Source organism: Chiloscyllium plagiosum, chromosome 18 (assembly GCF_004010195.1).
Source record: "Chiloscyllium plagiosum isolate BGI_BamShark_2017 chromosome 18, ASM401019v2, whole genome shotgun sequence".
Taxonomy (NCBI): Eukaryota; Metazoa; Chordata; class Chondrichthyes; order Orectolobiformes; family Hemiscylliidae; genus Chiloscyllium; species Chiloscyllium plagiosum.
The window spans coordinates 11596691-11623731 of NC_057727.1; the positions used below are offsets into that span (position 1 = coordinate 11596691).

At 44.3% G+C, this 27041-nt stretch overlaps 1 protein-coding gene across 1 annotated transcript in view; it reads right to left on the minus strand.

The window, feature by feature from the left end:
- Positions 1 to 27041, minus strand: part of uba1 (ubiquitin-like modifier activating enzyme 1) — a 276198-nt gene that overhangs the window by 125194 nt on the left and 123963 nt on the right. Inside the window, exons 17-21 of the mRNA XM_043708625.1 lie at positions 24736 to 24745; positions 23276 to 23281; positions 22890 to 23079; positions 18257 to 18345; positions 15860 to 15952 (exon numbers count right to left, since the gene is read on the minus strand). Of these exons, the coding sequence (XP_043564560.1) occupies positions 15860 to 15952; positions 18257 to 18345; positions 22890 to 23079; positions 23276 to 23281; positions 24736 to 24745 (388 nt within the window). The remainder of the gene's footprint in view (positions 1 to 15859; positions 15953 to 18256; positions 18346 to 22889; positions 23080 to 23275; positions 23282 to 24735; positions 24746 to 27041) is intronic.

Here is a 27041-nt window from a genome sequence, read left to right on the forward strand (position 1 = left end):
CCATTCAATCATGGCTGATGAGCATTTCAACTCCACTTACCCGCATTCTCCCCGTAGCCCTTAATTCCTTGTGACATCAAGAATTTATCAATCTCTGCCTTAAAGACATTTAGCATCCTGGCCTCCACTGCACTCCGCGGCAATGAATTCCACAGGCCCACCACTCTCTGGCTGAAGAAATGTCTCCGTATTTCTGTTTTGAATTGACCCCCTCTAATTCTAAGGCTGTGTCCACGGGTCCTAGTCTCTTCGCCTAACGGAAATAATTTCCTAGCGTCCACCCTTTCCAAGCCATGTATTATCTTGTAAGTTTCTATTAGATCTCTCCTTAATCTTCTAAACTCCAATAAATACAATCCCAGGATCCTCAGCCGTTCCTCATATGTTAGACCTACCATTCCAGGGATCATCCGTGTGAATCTCCGCTGGACACGCTCCAGTGCCAGTATGTCCTTCCTGAGGTGTGGGGACGAAAACTGGATACAGTACTCCAAATGGGGCCTAACCAGAGCTTTATAAAGTCTCAGTAGCACAACGGTGCTTTTATATTCCAACCCTCTTGAGATAAATGACAACATTGCATTCGCTTTCTTAATCACGGACTCAACCTGCGTGTTTACCTTTAGAGAACCCTCGACTAGCACTTCCAGATCCCTTTGTACTTTGGCTTTATGAATTTTCTCATCGTTTTGAAAGTAGTCCATGCTTGTATTCTTTTTTTCCAAAGTGCAAGACCTCACATTTGCTCACACTGAATTCCATCAGCCATTTCCTGGACCACTCTCCCAACTGTCCAGATCCTTCTGCAGCCTCCCCACTTCCTCAGTACTACCTGCCTGTCCACCTAACTTCGTATCATCGGCAAACTTCGCTTGAATGCCCCCAGACCCTTCATCCAGATCATTAATATATAACGTGAACAGCTGCGGCCCCAACACTGAACCCTGTGGGACACCGCGTGTCACCGGCTGCCATTCCGAAAAAGAACCTTTTATCCCAACTCTCTGCCTTCTGTCAGACAGCTAATCCTCAATCCATACCAGTAGCTCACCTCGAACACCATGGGCCCTCACCTTACTCAGCAGCCTCCCGTGTTGCACCTTATCAAAGGCCTTTTGGAAGTCTAGATAGACCACATCCACTGGGTTTCCCTGGTCTAACCTACTTGTCACCTCTTCAAAGAATTCCAACAGGTTTGTCAGGCAAGACCTCCCCTTACTAAATCCATGTTGACTTGTTCTAATCCGACCCTGCTCTTCCAAGAATTTAGAAACCTCATCCTTAATGATGGATTCTAGAATTTTACCAACAACCGAGGTTAGGCTAATTGGCCTATAATTTTCCATCTTTTGTCTTGATCCTTTCTTGAACAAGGGGGTTACAACAGCGATCTTCCAATCATCTGCGACTTTTCCTGACTCCAGTGACCTTTGAAAGATCTCAACCAACGCCACCGCTATTTCCTCAGCCACCTCCCTCAGAACTCTAGGATGTAGCCCATCGGGGCAAGGAGATTTATCAATTTTAAGACCTTTTAGCTTTTCTAGCATTTTCTCTTTTGTAATGGCAACCATACTCAACTCAGCCCCTGACTCCCTTTAATTGTTGGGATATTACTCATGTCTTCCACTGTGAAGACTGACGCAAAGTATTTATTAAGTTCTCCAGCTATTTCCTTATCTCCCATCACTAGGCTTCCAGCATCAGTTTGAAGTGTCATTTGTTTCTTATGTATTGAAAGAAACTTTTACTATTATTTCTAATATTACTGGCTAGCCTACCTTCATATTAAAGTTGGACTACTTTACAAGATCAGAGTCCATGGTGTTGGAGTTAGTATGTTAGCATGGATAGGGGAATGACAAGCTAATGAAAGACAGAAAGTTGGGATAAGGAGGGAGTTTTCAGGATGGCAACCTGTAACTGTTGGAAGGCCACAATTAGATACAACATATGACTTCGAGGAGGAAACCTTTTCTAAAAAAGCATTCATGAGATGTGGTCATCACTGACTAGGCCAGTATTTATTGCCTACACCATAAGGTCTTGGGGACCAGTTCAGGTAAGGTTGACAAATTTTCTTCCCATTTGTGAACCAGACAGTACTTTTTTAAAAAATGACTATCAACAGCGGCTCTTTGGATAGCATTTTTTTTGAAAGATAAAATCCAAATTTCACCAAATGTCATTTGAACCCCTTCCCCAGACATTAGCCCAGGGTCTGTGGATTAGCAAGGCCAGTGATATCATCACTGCACCACCACCACCTTCTCCTTTTTTATTATAGCCAGGTTTGCAGATGAAACAAAAGTAGGTGGGTCGATAAGTGGTGAGGATGACTCACAGCCCACAGGTTCAGCAATTGGGCAAAAATGCAGCAGATGAAATATTATGTGGGAATACGTGAGGTTATGCACTTTGGAAATTCATAACTGTTAGTTTGAAACAAAGAATCTACTCCAGTGATTCCACCTTCAAACAGGGTGGGGGTGGCAGGTTGCTGGTGGTCTAGTTTGGAAATATAAGCATAAGGACTAAGCTACTCTCATACAAAGTGTTGAAAAAGCTTCCTTAAACAAACAATCCAAGAAGCCTATTTCCACAGTACCCAGATTTCCATGTGCTCTTAGTCAATAGATTTTCCTCAGATTCCCTTTCCTAGCTACTCCGCTGGAAGCAAATTTCAAACAGTATAAGAAATCTCTGGGAGGTGCCCCTCCCTCGACACAAGTTATTTCCCAAACTCGCAAGTGTACACAATTATCCTGTTGATTTATCAAATTGGCTGGAACCAGTTTGTCCACTGACTAAAATGAAATCTGAAATATCAGATCTTCCCATGGACTGGCAGGTTGCTCCTAATTCTGAATCTTAGTCAGAATGAAAGTGAACCTCAGGTGACCTTTACAAGAATGGAGCCACCTTTGAAGTTTCCTGGAAGCTATCCATCTGTTCAACTGCACTATCATCTCTTAAAAAGGCAATTGTTTGCTCATTAAAGGCGGGGATGTTTGGCTCTGGGATTCAGCGGGCTGTGGTTTAAACATCCTCACCCCAGGTACAGCATTAGTAGAATACAGAGGAAAGCTCCCTCAACATTCTCCCAACCAAAGAAAAGGTCTAGTGCCACAACCATGACCAACAACTTCACAGCCAACATCACCCATCTCTTGGGAGTTTTCAAGAAGAAAAGGTTAGAAGTTTGGCATCAATTTGTACCCTCGAGGAAAAGAAGGAACCCAACACAGTCATTGAAAAGGGTGGTGGATGATTATTTGGATAGAAATGTGTGCAGGGACATGGGGGAAAAGGCAAGAGGTAATATAACTGGTACACGCACAAAAGGCTGTCACAATTCTGCACCATAACGATTCTGTGATTCTGAGCATTGTTCAGAGTCAAGGGTTCCACAGGTCGCTATTGTTCCAGAGGGGATACCCCAAAGTGATAAGCTCCCAGACGACAAAGGATGAACTGGCTCCCTTTCTGCCGTCACCTAAACCACCTCACCCTCGGTTGGCTGCAACAAGGTTAATTCCAAAAGGAGGAAAGAAATTCCACAGCTTTAGCAGCTGAATGGGAGTAAATGGAATCAGGAATGTGCAAGAAGGAAGCATTGGCAGATTTAAAGAACTAAGAGGATGTGTACAATCACAACATAGTGGATCAGCGTAGATCTGGGATAATCACTTGCCTATGTACTGAGCTTCTCAGTGATTGAAAAAATAAGATTAAGACACAAAGGGCAGACCATCACCTTGATTGAAAACAGAACATGACCATAACAAATAGGAGGAAGAGTAGGCCATAAGGCCCATTAAGTTGCCCCAATATTTAAGATGATCATGGCTGATCTTGGACTTCAACTCCATTTTCCCACCTGTCCAATGAACAGCAGATTTGATGGTTGGTCGGAATAGAACAAACTGCAGAGAATTATTGAAAGGCTAATCAGGAGGTCTGACTACAAGAGAAAGCAAGCTACGAATCTAACAATAGATAGCAAGAGTCTCTACCAATATCTAAAAAGTAAAACAGTGAGTAAAACGAAGTTCTCTACAGACTGAGAATGGGGAACGTAGAGCAAATAATGAAAATACGATGAATGAAATGAACAAATAATTTGCTTCTGTCTTCACCATAGAGATGATGAACATCATCCCAGTAACAGCTGGAACTCAGGAGATGAAAGGAAAATATGAAATTTTAATCACAAGGGAAGCAGCACTGAGCACACTGCTAGAGCTGCGGACTGATAATTCCATGGATCCACATGGACTTTATCCTAAGCTCTGAAAGCAGGTGATCGATGAGGTGATAGTTGTGTTAGTGTTTTTTTTTCTCAAAATTAGCTCAGGAAAGGAGCAAATATAAGTCCTCCATTTAAGAATGGAGGGAGACAGAAAACAGGGTCAGTTAGCTTGTCACCTATCATTGGGAAACTTAGAATTGATCATTTAAGATAGCTTTGGCTATAGCACAGGACAAACCACTCAGAGTCACACAGCATGGAAACAGTACCTTTGGTTTATGCCGACCATGCATCCCAAACTAAACTAGCTACTGGTGAGGCCACTTTTGGAATAGTGCGTACAATTCTGGTGGTCTTGGTACGGTAACAATGTTGTTGAACGAGAAAGGATGCAGAAAAATAATGACAAGATGTTGCTGGGATTGGAGGGCTTGAGTTATATGGAGAGGCTGAATAGGCTGCAGCTGCTTTCTGTAAAGCATCGGTGACTGAGGGGTGACTTTATAGAGATTTTAAAAATCATGAGGGGCTTGGATAGGCTGAATAGTCAAGGTCTTTTTCCAATGGTAGTGGAGTCCAAAACTAGAGGGCATAGGTTTAAGGTGAGAGGAGAAAGATTTAAAAGGGTATTGAGGGGCAATATTTTCACACCGAGGGTGGTGTGTGTACGAAATGAGCTGCCAGATGAAGTAGTAGCAGTGTGTCTCATTACAACATTTGACAGGTACATAAATAGGAAGGATTTAGAGGAATCTCATACTAGGGGCTAACCTTTAGCTACACTATTTCCAATTAATGGAAATATATTCTTTCTTAAATACAGAGACCAAAAAAAATGAACAGCTTCCATGTTATAAAAAGGAATTAGAGAAGGAAATGGAAAATAAAAATACCCAAACTGAGTGGTTATACCTATCAGGAAATAATGAGGGGCTTTCCTCTGAAAAAAGTGAAGACTGAGAGGTGACTTGTTAATCATATTCAAAAATATTGAAGTTTCCACTTGTAAAGGAGACTATAAGTTGTGGCCATAAATTTAAGTCACTAATGAATCAAACAGGGAAATTCAGGGAAACCTCATTACAACTGAGTGGTTAGAATGGGGAACATTTTAGCTCAGGGAATGCAGTCAAGGGGAATCAAGGGGAATTCAAAGTTGGATAAATCCAGGAGGGAGAAAGGAATAGAAAGATCTGTTTGTGGAGTTAGGTGAAGAGTTAGACAAGGAGATGGTTCATGTGGAGAATAAGGCAGCAGCAGAAAAGGCAGTACAGTGAAGTTGAGAACAATCAGATCAGCCATAATCTCATTGAATCTCAGAGCAGACTTGGTGGGCTGAATGGCTGCTTTTGCATCTTTGTCTTATGGTCTTCTGGTCATTGTCCAGTTGTACTAACTGGCCTGCGTGAGTTGTAAATACTTTGGGTAAGCAGTTAGCAGCCATTGGATCACAGCAAATGAAAGTTTCTAAAGTCTGATGACCGTCAGTATAAGGTAAAAGGATAGTGAGGAGTCTCATAGTTTCAAAGTCATGGACCCAAATGTCATTCAGAATCAGTCAACATGAGTGACTTTTTAAAAAAAAACTTTCTCCTCACCCAATTTCTCAATCAACATCTTAAAATATCCACTAACTTTGAATTAGCTCACACATGGCGGTGTCAGTAGTTGTAAGTGAATGAAACAATTGTGGGAAAAGTGTGGAATACTGGAAAACTGGTTCAGTAAACAAGGTACCGGAGGAAATGTGTTAATTGGATTGGACAATAATAAAAACAAGCTGGTCTTATTAGATTACTGAAAACAATTTCTGACACACTGCATGAGTGCAAATGGGTTCAAACCTACAATACAATTGCAAGTTTCACAATCCTCTCTCTTTTCCAAAGTTACTAAATCCTAGCTCAGCTACAGAGTATGGTAATACTTCCTTTGCCCTCTCTAGACTGGGTACCCAAGAGGATTCTATATTTAGTTTGTTGTTTCCATTTGTCGTTTTTATATTCCCTCTTGAATGTCGGTGTTGCTGGCTGGCTACTGACTTCTCTGCTCAATGGAGATTTTTAAACTTTGAGGGAGGCAATGGTGGTATTAACACTAGTCTATTAATTCAGAGAGACCTAAGTAACGTTGTGGGGACCTGCGTCTGAATCCTACCATGGCAGATGGTGAAAAATAAATTCAACAAGAATTAAGAGTCTAATGATGAATACTTAATCATTGTTGATTGTCAGGAAAGTCCTATCTTGTTCACTGATGCCATTTTGCGAAGATAACAGTCATCCTTACCTGGTCTTGCCTTTGGGTGACTCTAGACCTGCAGCAATGTGACTGGCTCTTAACCATAAAAAGATTAGCCCTAATTATATTGGTCGGTGAAGCAAGCTCAAATGTCACATGGTCCAATCTGGTCCTAAAACATATCTTCCTGGATGTTTCCACTTGTAAGGGAGACCAGAAATTGTTGCCATAAATTTAAGTCACGAATGAATCCAAAATGGAAATTCAGGGGAAACCTCATTATCAACTGAGTGGTTAGAATGGAGAACTCTTTAGCTCAGGGAAGAGATTAGATTAGATTCCCTACAGTGTGGAAACAGGCCCTTCAGTCCAACCAGTCCACACCAACCCTCCGAAGAGTAACCCACCCAGACCCATTTCCCTCTGAATGATGCACCTAACACTACGGGCAATTTAGCATGGCCAATCCACCTGACCTGCACAACTTTGGACTGTGGGAGGGAACCGGAGCACTTGGAGCAAACTCCGCACAGACAGTCGCCTGAGGCTGGAATCAAACCTGGGACTCTGGTGCTGTGAGGCAACAGTGCTAACCACTGAGCCACCGTGCCGCCCTAAATGCATTCAAGGGGAATCAAGGGGAACTCAAGGAGGGTAAAAGGAGTAGAAGAATCTGTTTATGGAGTTAGATGAAGAGTTAGACAAGGAGATGGCTCATGCGGCGCATAAGGCAGCAGCATAAAAGGCGGCACAGTGAAGTTGAGGATGATCAGATCAGCCATGATCTCACTGAATGGTCTACTTTTGTGCCTTTGTCTTCTGGTCATTGTCCAGTTGGTAATAAGTGGCCTGCGTGAGTTGTAAATACTTTGGGGAAGCAGTTAGCAGCCATTGGATCACAGCAAATGAATATCAGTATAAGATAAAAGGATAGTGAGGAATCTCATAGATTCTCAGTCATGGACCCAAATGTCTTTCAGAATCAGTCAACATTAGTGATTTTTTTTAAAAACAATATCCTTTTTCCTCTCCTAATTTCCCAACCAATATCTTAAAATACCTACTAACTCTGAATTAGCTCAGACAGGGCATTTCTTGTAAGCATATAAAACAATTGTGGTCGAATTGTGCCCTCTGGGCAGTTAGGGATGGGCAATAAATGCTTCCCTGGTCAGTGATGCCCACATCCTGTGAATAGCTCTTTTAAAAATAAAGTCCATTATCCAAATTCACCTAAAATACAGTAGATTTTATTTTGATGTCCAAGAAATTAATTATAATTGGGACCATTCTCACCGCCCAGTAAAAGAAGTAAAAATTGTTGTGACTTTATATTGTCCATCTCATTTATGTAGCAACTCTCCTAGAGTGTTGGCAGAGGTAGTGCTTGTATGGAATGGGCTGTCAGAGGTGCAGGCTCTTACAATTTCAAAGGCGCCTGGATGGGTACATGAATGGGAAGGGTTTAGAGACATGTGGGCCAACTGGGACTAGATTAACTTAGGATATCTGGTTGGCCCAAATGAGTTGGACTGTTTCCATGCTGTATGACTCTCTATATATCTCTATGATTCTCTGTAACTCTGAGGTCACTTTGGATACCCTCCTGACTGGGAGCTATATTACCATTCCTTCACTGTCATGGGCTCAAATCCTGGAAGCCCTTCTCCAGTGGCAGAATGCATCTACCATTCAGTGTATCTTCAAAGTGTGTGGGTCCTTTTGGGGATTACATGGGCTTGTGTGTCCAAAACTATTTAACTCTGATCTGTATTGCTTGCAAAACAAAGCTTTTCACTGTGCCTCGGTACACGTGACAATAAATTCAATTCAATTCAATTCAATGTTTTCAGGATGTTTAGCTCAGGCCATGCACTCAACTGTAGTAGGATTTACTGTAAATAAGACACAAAAATGTATGAGCAGTGATACAGCAAGGGATTTTCTATCCTTGAAGGATGCAATGTGAAATGTGGCAGAGGATAAGGTTTTAGTCCTGTTTGATGAATAAGGAAGCTCTGCTTTCCAATACCCATTGGGCTCCAAGGGGCATGATTCCAAACCTGGCTCCAAAGGAAACCACACAGTGAAGCTATAAATGAAACTTCTTCAAGAAGTTTCCACTAGGAGTACAGCCAGAGAATCTGACTGGGTGTCACACGGTTTAGAATTTGTAAAGTTGAATCTCTTGTCAAGAGGAAGAACAAGGCTTATGGTAGGAGGAGATGTGATGGCTCAGTTATGGCATTTGAGAGTTACAGGTTAGTCAGGAAAGACCTAAAGAAAGAGCTAAGAACAGCCAGGAGGGGCCATGAGAATTCATTGGCAGATAGGATCAAGGAAAACCCTAAAGCTTTCTATAGGTATAAAAGAATAAAAGAATGACTCGAGTAAGATTAGGGCTAAAAATGTGTTGCTGGAAAAGCGCAGCAGGTCAGGCAGCATCCAGGGAACAGGAGAATCGACGTTTCGGGCATAAGCCCTTCTTCAGGAATGAGGGCTCATTCCTGAAGAAGGGCTTATGCCCGAAACGTCGATTCTCCTGTTCCCTGGATGCTGCCTGACCTGCTGCGCTTTTCCAGCAACACATTTTCAGCTCTGATCTCCAGCATCTGCAGACCTCACTTTCTCCTCTAAGATTAGGGCTAATCAAGCATAGCAGTGGGAAGTTGTGCATGGAGTCAGATGAGATGGGGAAGCGCTAAATGAATACTTTTCGTCAATAGTCACACTAGAAAAAGACAATGTGGTTGTGGGAAATGCTGAGATACAGGTTACCAGACTAGATGGGATTGAGTGCATACGGAGGAGGTGTTAGAAATTCTGGAAAGTGTAAAAATAGATAAGTCCCCTGGGCCGAATGGAATTTATCCGAGGATTCTCTGGGAAGTCAGGGAGGGGATTGCTGAGCTTTTGGCTTTGATCTTTATGTCATCATTGTCTACAGGAATAGTGCCAGAAGACTGAACAGAAGACTGCACCCTTGTTCAAGAAGGGGAGTACAGACAACCCTGGAAATTATAGACCTGTGAGCCTTACTTTGGTTGTGGGTAAAGTGTTGGAAAGGGTTATAAGAGTTAGGATTAGGGATAGTCAACACGGTTTTCTGAAGGGTAGGACATGCCTCACAAACCTTATGGAGTTCTTTGAGAAAGTGACCAAACAGGTGATTGGGGTGGCATGGTGGCTCAGTGGTCAGCACTGTTGCCTCACAGCAGCAGGGGCCTAGATTTTATTCCAAACTCAGGGATGACTGTCTGTGTGGAGTTTGCACATTTTCCCCATGTCTGTGAGGGTTTCCTGTGGGTGCTCCGGATTCCCCCCACAATCCAAAGATGTGTAAGTTAGGTGAATTGTCCATGCTGAATTGTCCATAATCTTCAGGGATGTTTTAACAGGGCAAATGTAGCGTAATAGGGTAGCGGAATGGGTCTGGGTGGGTTACTCTTCGGAGGCCAGTGTGGACATGTTGGGCCAAAGGGCCTGTTTCCACACTGTAGGGATTCTATGATTTTGCAACAGTAGTAGACGCACCAACTTTAAGGGCATTTAAATGGTCATTAGATAAACATATGGATGAGAATGGAATAGTGTAGGTTGGATGGGTTCGGATTGGTTCCACAGGTCGGTGCAACATCAAGGGCTGAAGGGCCTGTACTGCGCTGTAATGTTCTGTGTTCTAGGTGGATGAGGGTAAAGCGGTTGATGTGGTGTATATGGATTTCAGTAAGGCATTTGATAAGGTTCCCCATGGTAGGCTGTTGCACAAAATACAGAGGCATTTGATTGAGGGTGATTTAGAGATTTGGATCAGATATTGACTAGCTGAAAGAAATCAGAGGGTGGTGGTTAATGGGAAATATTCATCCTGGAGTTCAGTTACTAATGGGGTGCCCACAAGGATCTATTTTGGGCCCACTGTTGTTTGTCATTTATATAAATGACCTGGATGAGAGCATAGAAGGATGGGTTAATAAATTTGCGAATGACACTAAGGTCAGTAGAGTTGTAGATAGTGACGAAGGATGTTGTAGGTTACTGAGAGACATAGATAAGTTGCAGAGCTGGGCAGAGAGGTGGCAAGTGGAGTTTAATGCAGAAAAATGTGAGGTGATTCACTTTGGAAGGAGTAACAGGAATATGGAGTACTGGGCTACTGGTAAGATTCTTGATAGTGTAGATGAGTAGACAGATCTCGGTGTCCAGGTACACAGATCCTTGAAAGTTGCCACCCAGGTTGATAGGGTTGTTAAGAAGGCATACAGTGTGTTAGCTTTTATTGGTAGAGGGATTGAGCTTCAGAGCCATGAGGCCATTCTGCAGCTCTAGTGCAGCCGCACTTGGAGTAATGTGTACAGTTCTGGTCACCGAATTATAGGAAGGATGTGGAAGCTTTGGAAAGGGTTCAGAGAAGATTTACTAGGATGTTGCCTGGTATGGAGGGAAGGTCTTACGAAGAATGGCTGAGGGACTTGAGGCTGTTTTCATTCGAGAGAAGAAGGTTGAGAGACGACTTAATTGAGACATATAAGATAATCAGGGGGTTAGATAGGGTGGATCTTTTACCTTGGATGGCAATGGCTAGCACGAGGGGACATAGCTTTAAATTGTTATAGGACAGATGTCAGAGGTAGTTTCTTTACTCAGAGAGTAGTAGGGTGTGTGGAATGCACTGCCTGCAACAGTAGTGGACTCGCCAACTTTAAGGGCATTTAAATGGTCATTGGATAGGCATATGGATGAGAATGGAATAGTGTAGGTTAAATGAGCTTCAGATGAATTTCACAGGTCGGCGCAACATCGAGTGCCAAAGGGCCTATACTGCGCTGTAATAGGCAAATGTGAGGACTGCAGATGCTGGAAATCAGAGTCTAGATTGCAGTGGTGCTGGAAAAGCACAGCTGGTTGGGCAGCATCCGAGGAGCAGGAAAATCGACGTTTCAGGGAAAAGACCTTCATCAGGACTGAAGCTTCAGACCTGATGTAGGGCTTTTGCCCGAAGCATCAATTTTCCTGCTCCTCAGATGCTGCCCAACCAGCTGTGCTTTTCCAGCACCACTGTAATCTACACTGCGCTATAATGTTCTATGTAAAGTGTGATCTGATGCAATGTTCAGACAAACACCTATGATGTAGGACAAGCTAAACTGAACAGTATTGAGTTAGAGTTGGTGCTTTGCAGCAAATCACCATGGTGTAAACTATTGTATCACTGGACTGCATTTTCAGGTCTGCCACCCTATGTGATTGCAAGTTGAGTACACAGTGCAAGACTCACATTCCATCCTCGAGGAGAAAGTGAGGTCTGCAGATGCTGGAGATCAGAGATGGAAATGTGTTGCTGGAAAAGCGCAGCAGGTCAGGCAGCATCTAGGGAACAGGAGAATCGACGTTTCGGGCATTCCTGAAGAAGGGCTAATGCCCGAAACATCGATTCTCCTGTTCCCTAGATGCTGCCTGACCTGCTGTGCTTTTCCAGCAACACATTTCCATCTCACATTCCATCCTCCCCTTGTCCAGTTTCTACCCACTTACAACCGGGATTTCTCTGAGACTTTACGTCAGTTTCAGAACGTCCAGTTTGCAGGCTGCAGCTGCCTCCTCTTTACCGTGGACGAACAATCCCTTTACCTGTCCGTCCCTCACCAAGATGGTGTCAGGGCTCTCTTCTTCCTGGAAGAAAAGCCTGACCCATCCACCAGCAGCCTCCTCCGCCTGGCTGAGCTCATCCTCACCCTGAAAAAACCCATCTTTTAACTCCTCTCACTTTCCAGCAATTTCGGTTTTTGTTTCTGAATTCCAGCACCTGCAGTTCATTTAGGTTTCAAATAGCATCCTGTTGCCTTTGCGATCATTGACCTGGATCCTTCGAGTAGATGCCCAGAGTGACTGCCTCAACTGGGCACTGTGAGCTGATCAAAATGCCTCACGTAAGTTGGCCTCGGGGTGTCAGCAGTATTCCCAATGCCATTTTCATACTGAAGTGCACATTGTTGAAAAGTGTGGCGCTGGAAAAGTAGGTCAGGCAGTATTCAAGGAGCTGGAGACTTGACGTTTCAGGCAAAAACCCTTCAACAGGAACAGACATTGCCCAAATAAGGATTAGATGGCACATCTTTACAGGTACAGCTGAAGTGATTGGCATGTGTCTCTCCGGTCTGTACTTTCCTCACGTATAGTATGGACAAGCGTCTTCTCATGCCACTTCCCTTCTATGCCTCTGCAAGACCGGATTCTTTGTCAAGCCAAACGTTAAAACTATTTGTTTGTGGTATGATTGTAGGGCAGAGAGAAGGAACTGCTTAGGAGTTGAGACTGGGTACCAAGGAAAGGTGAACTCGAGGGAAATGAGGGCAGGGTACAGTTTAATCGAGAATTTCGGAATCAAGTCAAAGTGTGGAGTTAAGAGTAAACATTTTTCAACTAACATCATTTGGAAGAGCTTCAGAGTGCACATTTACAGGACTATTGTAAATCAGACTCCATCTGCCTGCTATCACTTCTCATATTATTATAAACACACTGCTTTAGAAACATTAATGATGTTAAGTGCACTGGCACAGTGCCAGTCTGTTCTGAATGTTTGGGTGTTGTGGCTAAAGGTTATGGCTGGAACCAATGAGTAGTTCCCTCCGTCGGCTTCTGATGAAACCTGGCACTGAACTAACAGGTTTTCAGTGATTGGGTCTCTTCACTTTGTGCTCATTTATCTGAAATTCAGTCTGGAACATTTCACACCCATCGTAAAGATATGGTTCCTGTTTGACATTGGGGGTCAGATGCCGTCTTTGGCAGGGCAAAAGTGCATCTGTTACTTCTGTCAGGAAAGTGAAAGATGCAGTTGGAAACCTTTACCTGTTCCCAACATGTTTCTGATTAAAACAAGGGAGCCGAGTGGTTTGAAACCCTGTCTCCAACATTCTGCAACTTCCTACACTTAAATATTGACTACAAAAAGTAGTCTTAAATTATGTGGAGATGCCCTGAGGAACAATGGTCTATACAAACACGTTCCTTCTTCCCTAGCTAATAAGCCACATTAATCACAGAATCCCTGCAGTTTGGAAGCAGGCATTTCAGCCCACTGAGCCCACACCAACCCTCCACTCATACCCAACCCCATCCCTGTAACACTGCACTTCCCATGGCTAACCCACCTAGCCTGCACATCTCTGGATATTTTAGCACGGCCAATCCACCTAACCCACACATCTTTGGACTGTGGGAGGAAACTGGAGTAATCCTGCATGAACACGAGGAGCATGTGCAAATTCCACACAGTTGCCCGAAGCTGGAATCAAACCCAGATCCCTGGCGCTATGAGGCAGCAGTGCTAACCACTGAGCCATTGGTTTAAGGAGAGTATCAGGTGGATTCCAGATGAGGTGTTGCACCCCCTGAGTTTAACTCTAGAGTTTTTGGACGATGGGGCAAGTGCTGCCCAAATCACTTTTCAATTGCCTCATGATCATCAATTCACTTTTGCTTCTGCCTCCTGCTGGAGGATATGCGTTTGTAGATAACAGGAAAAGATCAGCTCAGTTTGGCAGCGATGCCTTTACTGGAGTCAGGTAACATGCAGACAGTCACTGTCTTGGGCTTAAACAGAAAGAGTGGTGCCGGACCGGAAGGCCAGAGAGAGCTCAGGGAAGCATGTATCACCACCTGCAGGAGATCACAGGGCAGAGAAGTGAAGGGGAGAGAAACAGCAAATAAAACAGGAAAGATTAAGCAAGGTGTGGCACATTCCTTTAATAAAGTGAAGGCCGAGTACCCCAACTTAACAGAACTCTATAAGAAATGCAGGATGCTTCAAAGATGTTTCCATTCCTAGGATTTACACACATTAGGGACTATAGAGAGAAGATAGTACTTGTTACAGTTCACTCAGGCAAGTTGAGTTGCTGTGGCAAACATTCATATTTTACATGCATCTGGAACTTTAGATAGTGACAGTAAAGGCTCCAAACTTCTTTCCTCCATTTGGCTCCCACTCTTACCCTCTGCCATTGGTGCGTCTCAGAAGACTTTACAAATTCACCTGTGGGCGTGTTACTAACCCACCTTTCTTGACTAGCAAAGTTTATGTTGGGACATGAATCAGGAGCAAGTGAGGTCTGCAGATGCTGGAGATCAGAGATGGAAATGTGTTGCTGGAAAAGCACAGCAGGTCAGGCAGCACCTAGGGAACAGGAGAATCGACGTTTCGGGCATTAGCCCTTCTTCAGGAAGAAGGGCTAATGCCCGAAACGTCGATTCTCCTGTTCCCTAGATGCTGCCTGACCTGCTGCGCTTTTCCAGCAACACATTTCCATCTCATGAATCAGGAGCCCCTGGCTCAGAGGCAAGAACACTACTGACTGTGCCAAAAGAACATGAAATTATCACCAATAAATTCAATAAGGGAATTATTGGTAGAATGAGGAACTTGCTAGCTGTCACATTGAAAATTTAAGGCCAAATATGCAGGGGTTGGACAGTTGGTTTGCAATGCAGTGATGGAAGGGCTTATGCCCAAAATGTCGACTCTCCTGCTCCTCAGATGCTGCCTGACCTGCTGTGCTTTTCAAGCGCCACACTTTTCAACTGCAATGCAGTGATGCCAATAGCATGGGTTCAATTCCCACAATGGTTGAAGTTACCATGAATATCCTCCTTCTCAACCACTCCCCTCATCTGAGGCATAGAGACCCTCAGAAACCACCACCTGTCACCTCTCTCTTCTCTCTAATGAGAGCGCAGCCCTTTCGTCTGGTAGGACTATGGAGGCATTTAAAGGGAACCTAGATCAGGACATGAGAGAGACAGGAATAGATGAATATGTTGAAGTAGTGAGAAGAAATAGAATGAGAGGAGCCTCATGTGGAGTATAAGCACTTGCAGAGGGCAGGTGGACCAAATGTTTCTGAGCTTTAAATTCTACATAATGAGGAACAACATTCCATAACGTTCCCCCAGGGTTAAAAATTGCTAGCATTTTCATTTGCTGCTGTGACTGCTCTGTGCTAATATCCTGTGGTTAATTGTTCGTATCAATCTTACTCTGCAGATGTTACAGTGACAGAAAGCTTGCATGTACAGGTAGTGTGAAAGCTGAGAGACCAGTGCGGTGTGGACGGTCCTGGTTGGGGTTACACACAATGATTAATGACTTCCAGGATATTACTAACCCTTTGACGGTTAATTGGGTCTCGGAGGTTCCAGCTCAGTTCATATGGTAGATATTAAACAGTAATTGGCACGCGCTGTGGTTAATGTTCCCTATACCCCACCTGGAACTCCACCCCCTTACAGGGGAAGATCATGTTCTCCTGCTTGCCTGTGCATGCCATCGCAAAGCGCTCTGTCCAGGTGTGCGCTGCCTACCTTGTGGCGATCGGCAGCTGGAATGTCGTAATTCTCAGCCCTCAAATTTGAGGCAGCGACAATGAAATCCATGTGGAAGTTTGTATCGTCGTCCTGCAAATTAAATAATTCAATTATTGAAAATCAACAATGGGCATTTTTGCTTGTGCATGTTTTAACAAATCATAACTTTTTCTTCATCTTGTCAACTAAAATCTTCCTCTTAACATATAAACTAGGAGCAGGAATAGGCCATTCGGCCCTCAAGCCAGCTGCATAATCTGATACCATTATCCAACTTGATTCTGCTTTCTCCTCTGATCTCTTTAGTCCTAAGAGCTATATCTAATTCAAAAGATCCCTTCAGTGAAAAGCCGTGTATTGTTACTCCAAAATCTACCAGTTATGGCTCACAACAGAGAAACTTGAACAATATTGGTTACCATCTTCCAACAGTCTTTTCCATCTCAGTGAGAGAGGCTAAAATCATTAAGCCTTAAAATATCAAATCAATTAACCCTTGTTAATAATAACTGCCTTATGAAACTCAACCCATCACACAGTCTTAGAGCTGTACAGCATGGAAACAGATCCTTCGGTCCAACTCATCCATGCCGACCAGATATCCTAACTTAATCTAGTCCCATTTGCTAGCACTTGACTCATATCCCTCTAATCCTTTCCTATTCAGATACCCATCCAGAGTGCCATACTACTGCACATCTGCTGCCCATCTTGGGCAACATGGGGAAGGAGTCGAGAGTGTGGTGCTGGAAAAGCAGGTCAGGCAGCATCCGAGGAAAAGGAGAATTGATATTTCAGACATAAGCCCTTCGGAATGAAGGATTTCCTGATGAAGGGCTTATGCCTGAAATGTCAATTCTCCTGCTCCTCGGATGCTGCCTGACCTGTTGTGATTTTCCTGCATCACACTCTCAACTCTGATTTCCAGCATTCGCAGTTCTCACTTTCTCCAACATGGGGAAGGACAAAGTCAACGACCAAGGACCCTGTTACCAAGTAAAGTACCACACTGTGTGGTGAAATCCAAAGAATAGGCTCTATATGAAGGAGAAGCAATGGTGTAACAAAAAAAAGTCAATCCTGCAAACGAGATCCTCCCACACCATTTTCACGCCAACAACAGTCACAAATCTTGCCACCATCCAGCACTTAGATGTTTATAAAATCTTGAGGGGCACAGATAAGGTGAATAGCCAAGATCTTTTTTCCCTAGGCTAGGGGAGTCCAAAACGACAGGGCATAGGTTTAAGGTGAGAGGCACAAGATTTAAACGGGACTTCAGGGGCAACCTTTCTAACACAGAGTATATGGAACGAGCTGCCAGATGAAGTAGTAGAGGCAAGTACAATTACAACATTTAAACGACATTTGGACAGGTACATGGATGGGAAAGGGTTAGAGGGATATTGGCCAAACACATGCAAATGGGACTAGTTCAGTTCAGGAAACCTGGCTGGCATGGACTAGTTGGGCTGAAGGCCATTCTGTGCTGAACGACTCTATTATTATGACAAAACAGTCTGCTTGACTGGCACCAAATCCACAAACATCCACTCACTCCATCACCGATAGTAGCAGCAGTGTGTACTATCTACAAGGTGCACTGCAGAAATCCACCAAAGATCCTCAGACAGCACCTTCAAAATCCTTGGCTGCTTCTGGAAGGACAAGGGCAGCGGACACATGGGAACACCACCACCTGCAAGTTCTCCTCCAAGACACTGCATGATTCAGACTCGGAGATATATCGCTGCTCCTTCACCGTCGCAGAGACAAAATCATGGAATTCTCTCCCTACCAGCATTGTGGGTTTGTCTAAACATGAGGACTGCAGCAGTTCAAGGAGGCAGCTCACTGCCAATTCTCAATGGCAACAAGGGATGGTCAATACATCCTGGCCCAGCCAGTAACACCTTTCCCTCCACAAGTGAATAAAGAAAAGCAGAAAGCGTGAAGAGTAAATAATTAAACTGAAGATAATAGAGCAGATGTGGGTCTCACCTGATGGACATTGCTCCATTATTCTAATCAGGACAAGAAGGAACATGCATGCTCCAAGAAATCACAATTTGAAGATATAGGTAACAGGAAGTGTGAGGAACCTCATGAGCTGCCAGAGGAAGTGGTGGAGGCTGGTACAAATGCAACATTTAAAAGGCAATTGGATGGGTATATGAATAGGAAGGGTTTGGAGGGATATGGGCCGGGTGCTCTCAGGTGAGACTAGATTGGGTTGGGATATCTGGTCCGTATGGACGGGTTGGATGGAAGGGTCTGTTTCCATGCTGTACATCTCTATGACTCTATAAAACCAAGCAGGAAAGTAGGAAAATATGACAAAATTCCTTCTTAAAATTCTCTGTAAAAATCTGTAATTGACGAGATCAAACGTACCTTCTCAAAGTCAAGAGGTTGCATCTTACATCCAGGAAAATTCTTACAAGAAGAGAGGAGATTTTTCAATTGCAGCAAACGCTCATTTTCTGAAACAAGAAACAATTGAGAAGGTGAGTTGAGAGAAAGTTGATGATACAGCATAAGGCTGATAACAACTTGGTCCAAATTTGTCAATGGAGTCAAGTCAGCCGTAGTCCTAGTGGACAATAAGGTTTCTCTCTCAATAAAGAAAGATGACTGGTGGTGGTTTAACCTGAAGGTCACCACACCTCAGGCAAGGGGAGATATTGAGAAATGAACCCTCAGGTTAAACCACCATCAGTTGTCTCCCTTTAATGAGACAGCAGCCCCCTAAATAAAATACAACATATTCTTCAAGTGTCACCACAGGCAATGTTTCCATGTACAAAATAAGATTAGCAGAATGAAAGCAGTCAGAAATGATTGTGCACTTGTGTATTCAAAGGTTTAACAAGATCATTTTGATCTCTGCAATCTGTCTGAGTCAGCTCCTTTATTGCATGTGTTCCTATTTTCCGAAGGTGTCGGAGAAATGTTACAGAGAGCTTCCAATTATTATTGTCAAACTAGAGCTGGCAAATTCACAACAATTGGGCTTCATTTTGACAGCCCACTGTTATTTGGATTTATATTTCTGAAATGACAAAGGCCTAACCAAAACATTTTCTTTCTAAATACTAAAAAGGCAAGCGCATGAGCAGACACAGAAGTTGAGTGAACATGCTGACATGAAAGGTGAGCGGTTACATTCCCAGGGCCATCACTGGAGTGTGTATATTTATATATTTATATAGTCGGCAAGATCACTCACAACAAGTGGGCGGAGGCTCACAAATCTTCAGATCAAACTTACTACAGAACATAAAAGAAGAAAAAAAAAGTATATAGGGTGCTTAAGGAAAAAAAAAACTTACTTCCAGTACTCCACTGTTCACAGAATACAGAAGAGATCCTTCGACCCAGTGAGTCTGTATCACCAAAAATACACTATTGATACGAGAGCCCCTTTCCCACCTTAGGCTCATATCCTTGAATGTTATGACACCTCACATGCTCATCTAAATACTTTTTTGGTTATGTGCATTCCCACCTCAAGAACCCATCCAGGCATTGCATTCCAGATCTCCTCTGGGTTAAAAGGGTTTTCCTCAAATTCCCCCTAAATTTCCTGCCTTTCACTTCAAAATTATGCTACAACCCCCCTCCCATCACTTGACCCTTCAACTAAGGGGAACAGTTGTTTTCTATTCAGGGAGAAAGTGAGGACTGCAGATGCTGGAGATCAGAGTCAAAACGTTCTGAAGAAGGGCTTACACCCGAAACGTTGACTCTCCTGCTCCTCGGATGCTGCCAGACCTGCTGTGCTTTTCCAGCGCTACACTTTTTGACTCTGCTTTCTATCCACCCTGACCATGCCCCTCATAAACTTATACACTTTAACCAAATTCCCCCTCAGTATTCTTTGATCCAAAGAAACAGCCTGAGCTTATCCACACTCTCTTCATCGCTGAAATGCTCTGCCCTAGGCATCATCCTGAAAAATCTCCTCTGCTCCCCCTCCAGTGCAATCACATCCCTCCTGTGATGTGGTGACTAGAACTGCACACAGTACTCCAATTGTGGCCTAACCAAAGTTCTGTACAGCTCCAACATAACCTCTCAGCTCTTATAACCTATGCCTTGACTGACAAAGGAAAGCATACCACATGCCTCTTAACCACCCCTTTGTCACCATCTGTGATCCATGGACAAGCATTCCAAGATCCCTCTGTTCCTTTGAACTTCCTAGTGTTTTGCCATTCATGGAGTACTCCCTCTTCTAAAGTATATCATCTTATATTTATCAGGGTTAAGTTCCACTGCACTGATCTGCTTATCTGACTAATTATTTATATCCTTCTGTAACCTAACATTTTCCTCCTCACTGTTAACTACTCAGTCAATTTTTGTGTCATCCACAAACTTCTTATGATCTCCCAACAATCTCATCTACATCATTTATGAATGTCACAAACAACAAAGGACACGATTTGGAGATGCCGGTGTTGGACTGGGGTGTACAAAGTTAAAAATCACACATCACCAGGTTATAGTCCAACAGGTTTAATTGGAAGCACACTAGCTTTCGGAGCGACGCTCCTTCCTCCACTACCACCTGATGAAGGAGCGTCGCTCCGAAAGCTAGTGCTTCCAATTAAACCTATTGGACTATAACCTGGTATTGTGTGATTTTTAACAAAGGACACAGCACTGATCCCTGAGACACACCACTCACAATGGGCTCCAGTCACACAGATAGCGTTCTATCACCATCCTCTGTCTGCCTCCTGCCTCAAAGCCTGTTTTGGATCTTGCCAAGTTATCTTGGATCTCAAGAGGTTTTACTATATCGGTTTTTCAGATGGGACCTCATCAAAGGTCTTGCTGAAATCCAAATAAACTACATCAACCGCCCTGATCCAAACACTTGGTCACCTCCTCGAAAAGTTCCACCAGATTAATGAGGCATGACCTACCTCTGACAAAACCATTCTGACTATCCCTGATCAAACCTTGCCACTCCACATGGATAAAGTCAAAAATCACATGAGACCAAATTATAGTCCAACAGGTTTATTTGAAAACACAAGCTTTTGGAACTTTGCTCCTTTTTCAAGTGGCCAACCCAGTCCAACACTCTATATGGAGATTAATCTTCTCCAATAGATTCCCTACCACTCATGTTAGTCTCACTGGTCTATGGTTCTCTGGTCTATCTCGACCACCCTTCCAGTAAAGTGGTGTATTCCAATCCTCTGGCACCTCCCCTGTGAGTCAGGGCTTCGTACTTTCGTCTTGTGTCTTCTGCAGCGACCTGGGATACAGTTCATCTGGGATCTGTCCACTTTTCAATCTTCTGAAACCTCTAATACCTCCTCGCATCTTCTATCAATCTACTCAGGAACATCATAATCCACCTTCTTGAATTCTATACTTGCATTCTCCTTCGCCTGCATAGGGATGGATGTGAAGTACTCATTTATCACTGTACCAACCCAGATTGCCCCCTTGGTTCCTAATGGGCCCTTCTCCTTCTCTTCCCCTTGATATACTTGTAGAATATAGAATTCCTCCAACTTGGAACCAGGCTATTCACCCCATCGAGCCCAGATCCACCCTCGAAAGAGTCATCCCGCCCAGATCCAACTCCTATCCTATTCCTGTAACCCCACATTTCCCATGGCTAGCCCACCTAGCCTCCACATCCCTGGACACTATGTCCAATATAGCACGGCCAATCCACCTAACCTACACATCTTTGGACTGTGCGAGGAAACCCACACAGACACAGGAAATATGTGTAAACTCTACGCAGACAGTTGTCTGCTGGTGGAATCGAACCCAGGTCCCTGATCCTGTGAGGCAGCAGTGCTAACCACTAAGCCACCATACTGCCATAATGGCTTGGGATTCTTCCTAATGTTGTTTGCCAACACTTTTTCATGACCATTTTTTTGATCTCCAAATTATTTACTTGAGAACACCCTGTACTTTCTATACTCCTCTAAGGCCTCCGTTGATTGTTCCATTTATTTGTTCCTGTTACATGACCTTCTTTTCCTTCCAGTACTGACTATTCCTGGGCATCCAGGGTTCTGTGAGCACAAAGGGAATGTATTTCCCTAAACGTCTCCCAGTAACACCTCTCACTGTCCTGCTGCAGATTTACCATGAAGTAGCCACTCCCAGTCTATTTTACTGGCTCTTATTCAGTGTCCATGCCAATAATGACGGAGTAGAACAGGCTGAGATTCTTAGGAATTTAGAAAAGTGGAATATAATCTTATTTAGAGGGGTAAAATTCTTAGAGAGTTTGATGCAGAGACAGTGGGTAGAATTTAACCACTTCCTCTGTGGTGAGCTTAGTGGTGGTGGGGCATTTAAGCAGGTAGGAGAAAGCAGGGTGAGACAGACAGAGCTATGGGCAGCTCCCTTTCTCAAATCCCCATCTGCTGGCCAACTGAGGCACTGAACTGGGAGACCAATGCCCACACCAGGGCTCCATTCTGTTGTAACTGCACCCAGTCTTTTTTTCACACAGAGGTTGGTTTGTATGTGGAATGAACTGCCAGAGGAAGTGGTAGATGCAGGTACAATCACAACATTTAAAAGACAATTGGGCAGGTACATGAACAGGAAAGGTTTAGAGGGATATGGGCCAAATGCAGGCAAATGGGACCTGTTTAGTTTGGGAAACTTAGTTGGCATGGAGGAGTTGGACAGAAGTTTCCATGGTGTATGACTCTATAGCACTCCTCCACTTATTAGACCTCACCCCATCATCACTCATTTGTGGCCTGGATTCCTCAGTGTGTGTGCGTATTTTCAACAATTCCTGTCACTGTATCACTGGCATTGCTGAGGGACATAAGGTTTCCCACCTCTGACTGACTGGCAACTGGTGGGACTTCTATTCCTGGGGTCCTTGAACCCTTTATGATGCATTTGTACATTGTTTGTCTTTCTTACTCAAAGTACAAAAGAGCAGGACATGCAAGGGTGACTGGCTGGTTAGTAACAGAGGACAGACAATAGGAAGATACGATGGGCCATACGATGGATACGATACCCGCGAAACTTGCAGCGTCCTCCATCTCTGCATCATTGGTGTGGATGGTGACCCCAGACTTGGGGGAGAATGGAGGAACATCAACTGACAGCAGTATCTGCTGGACTGCAGCTCTGTCCTGAGACCCCTGCATGCAATAACTCTGTGCGTACAAGTTGGCTGCCGCCATGATGTAATCCATGTGGACATGCTGTTAATACAAGGGAATGAAAGTCAGTCAATGCCCCAATACAGTTCCATAAAAGATCACCCCACATGGGAAAGTAACTGAAATAGACGGTCCAATGCCACATGCATAGCTAGAACAAAAGAGAGAAAGTGCTCAGTGCTACATTGGGCGCACAGAGAGGGAGCTGGAAGGCAAGCGGAGACCAGTTTAAATGAACATTTTTCTTTTCGCAGTCTGTGTGTTTTTTTTCAATAGGAGCGGGAACCCGGAAGTCGTCAACAGAGGCTTCTGGGAAGGTAAGAAGATTGAGTGGAGAAGGAACCAGTCGGCTGAACAGGTAAGCTATTTAGTGTTCTTGTTTTGGAGACTAAGTGTAGAGTTATGGCAGCGCAGGCAGTGGAATGTTCCTCCTGCGGGATGTTTGAGGTAGGGGTGACCACCGATGCTCCTGCCGACTTCACCTGCAGGAAGTGCAGCCAGCTCTAGCTCCTCACAGACCGCATTAGGGAACTGGAACTGGAGTTGGATGAACTGAGGATTATTCGAGAGGCTGAGAGGGTGATAGATAGAAGCTACAGGGACATAGTTACGCCAGAGAACAGAGGTAGCTGGGTAACAGTTAAAGGTGGGAAGGGGAGGGAGCAGGCAGAGCAGGGATCCCCTGTGGTCGTTCCCCTCAACAATAAGTATACCGCTATGGATACTGTTGCGGGGGACGGCCTAGCAGGGGTAAGCTGCAGTGACCGGGTCTCTGGCACGAGGTCGGCTCTGAGGCCCAGAAGGGAAAGGGGGAGAGGAGGAGAGCATAGTTATAGGAGACTCTATAGTTAGAGGGACAGGACAGGCGGTTCTGTGGACATGGGCGAGACTCTCGGATGGTTTGTTGCCTCCCGGGTGCCAGGGTCTGAGACGTCTCGGACGGTGTCTTCAGATTCCTTAAGGGGGAGGGTGTGCAGCCAGAAGTCGTGGTGCACATTGGCACCAACGACATAGGTAGGAAGAGGGGTGGGGAGGTCATTCAGGAGCTCAGGGAGTTAGGCTGGAAGCTAAAAGCTAGGACGGACAGAGTCGTCATCTCTGGGTTGTTGCCGGTGCCACGTGACAGTGAGGCAAGGAATAGGGAGAGAGTGCAGTTGAACACGTGGCTGCAAGGCTGGTGTAGGAGGGAGGGCTTCAGGTATTTGGACAATTGGACTGCATTCTGGGGAAGGTGGGACCTGTACAAGCAGGACGGGTTGCACCTGAACCAGAAGGGCACCAATATCCTGGGAGGTAGGTTTGCTAGCACTCTTTGGGGGGGTTTAAACTAATTTGGCAGGGGGATGGGATCCGGACTTGTAGTCCAGCAAGTAGGTTAGCTGTTTTTCAGGATGTTCAAGAATGTAGGGTGGCTATGGAGATGATAGCACTGACAGGGAATTCTTGCGGACACAGAGATGGGCTCAATTGTGTATACTTCAACGCAAGGAGTATCAGAAATAAGGTGGGTGAACTTAAGGCGTGGATCGGTACTTGTGACTACGATGTTGTGGCCATCACGGAAACGTGGATAGAAGAGGGACGGGAATGGTTGTTGGAGGTTCCTGGTTACAGATGTTTCAGGAAGATTGGGGGGGCTGGTAAAAAAGGAGGAGGGTGGCGTTGCTACTTAGAAATGGAGTGGGATACTGGGATTACAGGATCAAATTGAATGGTGGTGCAAGCTCAAAGGGCTGAATGGCCTACCTGCACCTATTTTCTATGTTTCACATTTCTCTGCCTTTAACAATAATTCCCTGCTATGTGTACTCTACAGTACATTGTCTCTACAATATGTTAACTGGGAAACTTCCAATGTATGTGTTTTGCTGTAAATGTATTTAAAGATTTAGTCTACAAGCTAGAAGTTTGCTTTTTTCACTAAAGAATGCACCATGCTATGGTATTTCAACTTTTATATAATCTTTTCTGGGAAAAATTGTCCCCAAGAACCTGACTGTACCTTTAACATTGATTCCTATGGAAAAATGCTTCACGGTGATGGCCTAGTGGCCTTGTCACTAAACTGGTAACATAGAAACCCAGGCTTTACATGGCAGATGGTGGAATTTGAATTCAATTTTATAAAATCTGGAATTGAAAGCCAAGAAAACAACATTGTCAATTGTCATTAAAACTCATCTGGTTCCCTAATCTCCTTTGGAGAAAGATATGTCATGGTTGCTCAGTGATTAGCACTCCTGCCTCACAGTGCCAGGGACCTGGGTTTGATTCCAGCCTCGGGTGACTCTGCATGTTCTCCCATGGGTTTCTTCCCACTGTCCAAAGACTTGTAGATTAGGTGGATTGGCAATGCTAAATTGCCCATAGTGTTTGGGGATGTGCATGCCAGGGTAGGTTAGCCATAGGAACTTGTAGGTCACAGGGATAGCACAGGGGCTTGGCCTCGGTGGATTGCCCTTCACAGGATTGGTATTGGCCTGTGTCCACACTGTAGGGATTCCGTGAATAATTGATCTGCTTTATGTGTGACTCCAGACTCACAGCAGTGTGGATGACTTTTAACTGCCCTCTGAAATAGTCTCACAGGTCACTCCGTTCAAGGGCAAGTAGAGATGGGTAACCAACGCTGGACTTAAATGTTGTCAGTATGCCTCAAATGTATAAAGGAGACCACAAAAGGACCATAAGGCACAGGAACAGGAGGAGGCCCTTTGCCTCATCAAGCCTGCTCCACCATACAATAGGATCATGGCTGATCTGACATTCTTCAAGATCACATTCCTGCCCTTTCTCTGACACCCTTGATTCCTCTATTGATCAAGAATCTATCTATCTCAGCCTCAAATATACAGGAGCTCCCTCACAGCTCTCAGTGGCAAAGAGTTGCAAAGATTCATAACACTCCTCATCTCAGTCTTAAACTGGCTGAGACTATGCTCTCTGGGCCTAGACTCTCCCATGAAGGAAAACATCCTCCCAGCATTTATCCTGTCAAGCCACTTCAGAATCCCAAGAGACATTTCAGAAGGTCCCTGTTCTGAACCCATGAGACTGCAGGAAGGGCATCACAATTAAAATCTATGGCTGCAGAAAGAATATTTTCCAAGTGAAAGTTTTGCCCTTCTACAGTTAGGTTTTACATCCAATCTTGTAAGATGTCTGTAGATTTCCATCCAGTATGAGATTTGACCTGGTTCTCCCCAAAACCTAAATCCAGATTTTTTTGTTTCACATGGACATTTGTGAATTAATAAATGGACATCAAGCACTGTAATCATGTTCTCTCTCTATAAACATTGTATAGTAGGCACTGCCCCTGTCTAGTGAGAAGGTATCTGATCCTAGTGAAATTTCAGGCTGGGTTTCAATATTTAAGTGCTTTTGTGGGTACACTCACTGGTGTTGGCATCTCTTGGGCAGTCAGTTGGTGAGGTGTTCTGCCTTGGAACACTTCAACCCCAGGGCATCAATGTGGACTTCACCAGTTTCCTCATTTCCCCTCCCCCCATCTTATCCCAGTTCCAACCTTCCAGCTCAGCACTGTCCTCATGACCTGTCCTACCTTCCAATCTCCCTTCCCACCTAACTGGTCCACCCTCCTCTCTGACCTATGTTGTGGGGATAACTGAGACGTGGCTTCAAGTGGACAGGGCCTGGAAAATGAATTTTCAAGGCTATACGTGCTATCGTAAGGACAGACTGTCTGGCAGAGGGGGTGGGGTGGCCCTGTTGGTAAGGAATGATATTCAGTCCCTTGCTCGGGGGGAACTAGAATCAGGGGATGTAGAGTCAGTATGGATAGAGCTGAGAAATTCTAAGGGTAGAAAGACCCTAATGGGAGTTATCTACAGGCCCCCAAACAGTAGCCTGGATGTAGTGTGTAAGTTGAATAAGGAGCTGAAATTGGCCTGTCGCAAAGATATTACTACAGTTGTTATGGGGGATTTCAATATGTAGGTAGACTGGGAGAATCAGGATGGTACTGGACCCCAAGAAAGGGA